At 34.3% G+C, this 6,919-nt stretch overlaps 2 protein-coding genes across 2 annotated transcripts; both read right to left on the bottom strand.

The window, feature by feature from the left end:
• Positions 1 to 1,262: 1,262 nt before the first annotated feature.
• On the bottom strand, positions 1,263 to 3,435 carry LOC127105604 (protein STRICTOSIDINE SYNTHASE-LIKE 3). Its single transcript, XM_051042795.1, has 4 exons — positions 2,953 to 3,435; positions 2,486 to 2,770; positions 2,039 to 2,206; positions 1,263 to 1,787 (listed from the first exon to the last, which is right to left on the bottom strand). The coding sequence occupies exons 1-4, from the start codon at positions 3,282 to 3,284 to the stop codon at positions 1,388 to 1,390; spliced, it is 1,185 nt and encodes a 394-aa protein (XP_050898752.1). The 5' UTR covers positions 3,285 to 3,435; the 3' UTR covers positions 1,263 to 1,387.
• Positions 3,436 to 4,722: 1,287 nt separating this feature from the next.
• Positions 4,723 to 5,856, bottom strand: LOC127104584 (uncharacterized). The gene has a single exon (XM_051041764.1). The coding sequence runs from the start codon at positions 5,854 to 5,856 to the stop codon at positions 4,723 to 4,725; it is 1,134 nt and encodes a 377-aa protein (XP_050897721.1).
• Between the last annotated feature and the right edge of the window lie 1,063 nt (positions 5,857 to 6,919).

Below are 6,919 nucleotides of genomic sequence, written 5' to 3'. Positions count from 1 at the left end.
CTATTTAATTAAAAAAAATTTAACAGTGTTTTTATTCAATATCATAAAATTATCATAATTTCCAATGTTTTTTTCTTTTTTGATTTTTTGTATACATTTTAATGTATAAACAATCATTATATTAGTGGTTTTAAATATATATATATATATATATATATATATATATATATATATATATATATATATATATATATATATATATATATATATATATATATATATATATATATATATAAATAAGATTAATTGTTGTACACGGTCAATGTTAAATTTTTTACACTATTAATACATCACAATCATCCGTTCGTGTTACTTTATATGTGATTATAATAAAAGTCAAACTTCTCTAACAAATTAATGGTTGTAATTAACTGACAGTATAAAATATCTTTACACTGTCAGTATATTTCAATTATATATATATATATATATATATATATATATATATATATATATATATATATATATATATATATATATATATATATATATATTGGTACGTGTGTATTTAAGTATAATTATATTGGAGATATTTCATGTTTTGAGGCAATTTATCTACGAGTTCATTATTTTTATTAAAAATAATTCTAATAGACTTATAATATATCATAATGCTTTATCTACCAACATTATACATAATATTGATTGTCTAATATTTAAATTATCAAATTTTATATAATAAATAATAAAAATTTATATAAATGACCGTACTCATGCAGATATACAGGACACAACCAGTTAGATCCACGCAAGAGAGCAAATATAAATATTACTTTCAATGATTAATATTTTTTTAATTAATAATTGCATTTGTTTGAGAAGAAAAATCTCAATAATTAATATATTTTAGGAAAATTCTTATATTCAGATGTTAAACTTTCATTTTTTTTTCTTTCTATCTCATAACTTTTTTTTTTCTTTCTATCTCATAATTTTTTTTATCTTAATTATGATTATTTAATAAAATTGAATTTATACGATCGACTAAATATGATGATAAGTATTGCAATGTGAAAATTCTACTTAGAAACCACACCATGCATTAGGGTGAATATTGAAATTGGAAAGGAGTCTAACATTATTGGATGTATAAATATACTTGAACACCCTTGTTCGTTTTGCTAGCTTTTGACTGAGATCTGAGCTCAGTTAACACAATAACACATTCTTATAATATTTACTCTTTAATTTTGTTGATTTCAACTAAAACACACTAATTGATCATGTTTGCACATGTTAGTAATAGAAAACAAGACAATAAAGAAGCAAAATTCATCTAAGGATTTATTTTCCACTGAGAACTTAAGGTACACATTATTGACAACATTGAAGCAAAACCAAACTCTGTAAATGCTATATCTGAAGAATATTGAAGGTAGAAAAGAAGTTACAATTTATAAACCGCAATAAAAGGCGTAACAACACTTCCTATCCAAAGTTGACCATCTTTCTCCTCAACTTCACTCACAGCTCTAACAACTTTTCCCTCACTGTCCTCCAATATCTGCAGCAATTTACCTTCAGGACTATACTTCAAAATCACACCATGTTGTTTTCCTCCAATTTGAAACATGAATTGAATCTTTGTTGGTATAGGAAGCTTGAGTATAACTTTCCTTATCCTTGGATATAAACCATTAAGGTATGAATACATGGATCTTCTACAGTGAAGTGCCACCCAAAAATCACCATCTTCATTCACCCTCACATTGTCAGGAGGTCCAGGTAGGACCGCCATGATCTCTGAAGTTCCAGCCTTTTCTCCTTTTAGCCAATATTTACTTAACCTACCCAGTAAGAAGCACATGGTTTAAAAAGAAACACATTCATATGATTTGACATAAAAAAAGTTTCTACAAAATAGAAGAAAAACCGACAATAAGCTGCACCGCTATCCATTTTTGAATGACAAAACCAATCCTCTTAAAAAAATACATCCATTGATCTAGAAGATACAACATTGCAATGTATGAGCACGACTACTTCTGACATTACAAAAAATAGAAGACAGCTAGCTAAAGTGGTAAGGTTTACTGACCTGCCAATAACCCCTTCACAATAAACAAAGAAGGAACCATCTTTACTTAAGGAAATGCCATTTGGGAATTGAATGTTTCTCACGAGAACAGTGGTTTCCTTTGTTGTAGGGTTGTATTTTAAAACCTTGCCACTATCATCCCCGGAAAATACCAACTGAATGAAATTTCTGTTAAAAAATCATGTCAGAAACAGATGAAACAATCCAATATCTTTATTTCACAAACAAAAAGCTCGACATATGCAAAATACTCAATAATCATCCCAGATGAACCGTCTTATGCTGTCATCAGTCTATGAACAAATAATAACAAGATGCCATTCACTGCTATACTGTGATCGATTGTTCCGTCATCGACAAACAGGAACTTTAACTTTAATAGAATACTTTCCTTGTTTATAAAATGATGCAAACTCAGAGTCTAAAAGTCTAACAACAAAATCATACCTCCTCTGATAAATTTCACTGCTTTCGGTAAAATAAACATTTCCTTCGGCATCTACATCGACATCATTAGTAAATCTCAGAGGCACCCCTTCCGCTTCAGTTGTAAGCGAAGTTGCTAAGCCTCCCTCAGGCCCCACCTTCATGAGTCCAAAATATGCATCTGCAATGTACAATTCACCTGTTTTCTTGTGAAATCTGAGTCCTAAAGGCCTTCCACAGATATGTTCAGTTTTCACGTAACTAAATGGTGTCGCAGCTTCTATAGGAAGAGGATTACATAATGACCTGTTTTTGAAATAGAGAAAGAAGAAAATCCGTGATTGTTCTCTGAGAAATGAGTTACTATATTTTATGTAATATGTTAAAATATAACTTATATACTCAAGTTCATGGTAGAAGATACTAATTATAATCTAAAGAACGAAGAAAAGATAAGAGTTTTGGAAAGGAATTGTGATGTGAAGTACCTATTGGGCGAAGTGTGTGCGAAATGAACCCAATTATGGTGATGATTGAGGAACAAGATTGTACCATCGGCAAGACCGGTGTAAGGTCCACGACCAAGATTGTCAAAAGCAATGCTCTCAGGTCCTTGTATTTGGTTCAAAAATCTAATATGAGAGTTTTGCAGTAAGTTGTGTTGGTCTCTGTGGGTAGGAAGTTCAGACCAAGGGGGCATTTGAACCTTTTTGACCTCATAATTAGGGAAATTTGCAATGACACTGTGGTTGAATGGGTCCAAACCGCAGTATAGTGCGAACAGGAGAAAGATAGCGGCAAAGATTTGAGTAAACGTCATGGTATTGGAATGAGAGAGAAATGAAAGATTGAAGGGTGAGTGAGTGAGTGTAGTTATTGTTGATGAATGGAGAACGTGTTTGTTGGTGTAGTGAATAGTTAAACTTTGAAGTGGGTTGGTGGCACCAAACCACAATTAGATTTGAAATGAGGTTTTGTATAGAACAAAAGATAAATATCTGCCGACAGTTTTTCTTTTGAATTTCTATTGCGATCCTTTTGCCATATTTAGACTTCATGCTACAATTTTGGAGTTTTTGCTTGAAATGCCCCAGTTTTGAAAAAATTGTACCAATATACCCCATTCTGAAAAAAAAATCTGAGTCTACCCCTTTTTTAGCTGGGCCTCGTCACTTGGTTTGACGAGAGGCTGAAGAAATTTTTTTGGTGAGTATGCTCGTCACGAGGGATTAAAGGATTTCGTTTTTTTTATTTATATTTTAAATAGTAATAATAATTAATATAATTGTTTTTTAAATATTAATTCTATATTTAATTAATATAATTGATTTAATTAAAAATAATAATAATTTGTTTATAAAAAAATATTTAAAATAAATAGTAAATAATTTATAATAAATAGTAAGTAGTAAATAATAATTATTATTATTATTATAATTTGTGATATTATTATTTTTGAAATATTAATAATAAAAATGAATAATTTTTAGAATATTAATAATAGAAATAGTTGGTGTTTTATATATTAATAATAAACTTGTTATTTTTCCCTCCAAAATGTCAATATTTTTTTGGGAATGATATCTTTCCCGCCAAAAAGTTTTTGTGTTTGTACTATCTCGGCCAATGATTTGCCGAGTATTCAACTATTAATTTTTGTATAAGTAGCAGAACTTGTAGAAATGTAACTCAGACCACCAAATCCTTTCTTTAGTTCATAATGTCTGTTTGTGGTCTTGTATTTTATGGACACGGTGAAAAAATGAGTGTTTGCCTTGATCCGTAATGGAATTTCAGAACACTGATTTCTGCCATCCACACTGGCTTCCGACAGTTGGGCGGGCGTCGTATGAAGGTGAGGAAAGTAGAGTATCGTTGTCCATACATAACGTTGACTGATGCAAGCCCCGATGGTACGTACATGTATTACCTGGATCGTATAGAAAATGATGAAGATGTCCAATGTATGTTTTCGGCACATAGTGGTGAAGTTAATAGAGGAGTTGAAGGTCCACTTGTGTTGGTTGTTGTTGTTGATTAGTTTTTTAATTACCAGTTGTGTTGGTTGTTGTTGTTGTTTAGTTAATGTGGTCTTACTTTGTAACCATAACCCTTTGATTAACAAATGTATTTCATAAATGTTTGTTCCCAAAAGACATTAGAAATACAAAATGGTTTATATATATTATGTGCATAGTAGTTAATAAATAAATAAATAAACATAGTCATCTGAACGGATATTTAAAACAACAAGATAATCATCTGGAAGGTCTTTGGGATGATCCTGCAACATTAGGACATTTCCTACGCATGTATCCTATTTCGCGACAAATTCCACACCTTCTCTTCTCCTTCTCAACGTCATCCATCTCGGTTCTAATCCTGGTGCTGTTTGGGCGCCCTTTCTTCCTCCTTCTCATAGAGTCGTCGTGGCAAAGAGTAAATCCTTCATATTGTGGCCAATTCTCCTCATGGGGAAGTCCTAGGAAACTCTCCTGATAGACCTTGAAGACGTTACGAATTTTGAAGACGTCTGGAATGTGAATGGAATAGTCCTGGCGTATGCTCGAACATGCTGCGATTACATGGGAGCAAGGTAAGTGAAATGCCTGAAATTTCCCACAGTCACAGTGTTGTTTCCTCAGATCAACGCTGAACGTTCCGGTTGGTCGACCGTCGTTATGATTAATCTTCTCTTGGACCATGAAATAAAATCTCTCTCGGTCGAACTGCATGACGTTATGCGTGTTAGCTTTGATGACTTCCTCAGCCATCCCCTTGTTGCAGTTATCAGTGAAAACCTGCCCAGAGGCTAACATTTTTGTCCACTGATGGCCTCTTCTACCAAATAGTGATCCTAAACGATAGTACGTAGATTTGACCAATGCAGTGATTGGAAGGTTCCGGGTTTCTTTCAACACCGCATTCATTGCTTTTGCTAGGTTAGTTGTCATGTGACCCCAGCGTTGCCCTCCGTCAAATGCCCTTGCCCACTTCTCGCGAGGGATGTTGTCTATCCATGATAAAGCGTCGTTGTTTGTTCTTCGGATTTCCCCCCGATAGTAGTTAAACGTTGCCTCTATTAACGCATAACCCATGTTAACAACTATTTTCCGCAGATCCTTGTCTTTAATCTCCCGCATGAAGTTTTGCGCGATATGTCTGATGCAATAGACGTGTGATGAAGGAGGAAATTGCCATCCATTTTCCGGGTTGTTGTATGCACTCTTTATTGATTCATGCCTGTCTGATATTAGGCATAGATTTGCTTGGGGGGTAACATGCATTCTCAAATTCTTAAGAAAGAAACTCCAGGCTTCCTTTGTCTCACTTTCAACCAATGCGAACGCTATCGGAAATATGTTCCCGTTCCCATCCTGTGCCACAGCCATCAGCAGAGTCCCTCTGTACTTGCCATACAATCAAGTTCCATCAACCTGCACAATTGGTTTACAATACGCGAAGCCACGTATACATGGTCTAAACGCCCAAAACAGACGATGAAATATCCTTTGGTCACCCAAGTATGAACCATCATTTGAAATCACAGGTAGGGTTTGTAATTCTATAATGGTACCTGGCAGATATGTTTTCATTACAAGTATCCACTGCGGAAGATCGTTGTAAGATGCCTCCCAATTTCCATAGAGCGACTCAACCGCCTTACACTTTGCAATCCATGCCTTTTTGTATGATATGATATACCGGTATTTCTCAACAACATGAGCAATGATAACCTTCACCTTAAGAGAAGCGTCCCGATTTACAAGCTCCATTATGCTCTTGCTAATCATTTCTGAACTGAGTTTTGTATGGTCTTGTGACATGGAAGTGGTTGTGCACGTATGAGGCCCACTACACTTACCAACTCTCCACCTTGAGTTGCCCTTGCGCAAAGAGACCCTGCATTTGAAATTGCATGTTGAATTTCTACATTTGATGACAAAACGTACACTGTCAGATTTAACCACAGAAAAATCTAGACTACGTTTTATATGCCATTGTTGCTACGCCAGAAGACACTCTTCCTTATCTTCATACTCTATGCCCTCCTCTATTTCGTCAAAGTTGTGAGTTGGTATGAAACTGCCGAAAACGGAGATTGGTTCGGCATCATCCAAACTTATGTTTTGCATGTGCGCAGGTGGGTTGTACAAACTAATTGATTGCGCTCTTAGCGCAACGACCGGTGTGTCTAATATTTCCTCATTGCCATCGTCATCGCTAACACCGAAAAGATCCTCAAATCGAACCTCGTCAAGATCATCATCACTATTCTCGCCCACCTCTTCATTTGGTATGAAAGGTTCATTATTTTGAGTCGGCTCTTCGTCAATGGCTTGACTCATTCCATAGTCGTGTGATTGTACAGATTGCGTTGGATAACATTGATTTTCGTTGTGAGACGGTTGTTCCTCAACATTGTCACTCGGTTGTTCTTCAAGATTATCGTCT

The sequence above is a fragment of the Lathyrus oleraceus genome, chromosome 7 (assembly GCF_024323335.1).
Source record: "Lathyrus oleraceus cultivar Zhongwan6 chromosome 7, CAAS_Psat_ZW6_1.0, whole genome shotgun sequence".
Taxonomy (NCBI): domain Eukaryota; kingdom Viridiplantae; phylum Streptophyta; class Magnoliopsida; order Fabales; family Fabaceae; genus Lathyrus; species Lathyrus oleraceus.
This window is presented reverse-complemented; position numbering and strand designations above follow the sequence as displayed.

What these genes read in the sequence shown, in the direction of transcription:
- LOC127105604 (XM_051042795.1), bottom strand. Translation starts at nt 3,284, where the DNA reads ATGACGTTTACTCAAATCTTTGCCGCTATCTTTCTCCTGTTCGCACTA. An exon ending in GCACACACTTCGCCCAATAG is followed by an intron (nt 2,771 to 2,952) that starts GTACTTCACATC and finishes TTTCAAAAACAG; the next exon opens with GTCATTATGTAATCCTCTTC. An exon ending in AGTGAAATTTATCAGAGGAG is followed by an intron (nt 2,207 to 2,485) that starts GTATGATTTTGT and finishes ATTTTTTAACAG; the next exon opens with AAATTTCATTCAGTTGGTAT.
- LOC127104584 (XM_051041764.1), bottom strand. Translation starts at nt 5,856, where the DNA reads ATGGCTGTGGCACAGGATGGGAACGGGAACATATTTCCGATAGCGTTC.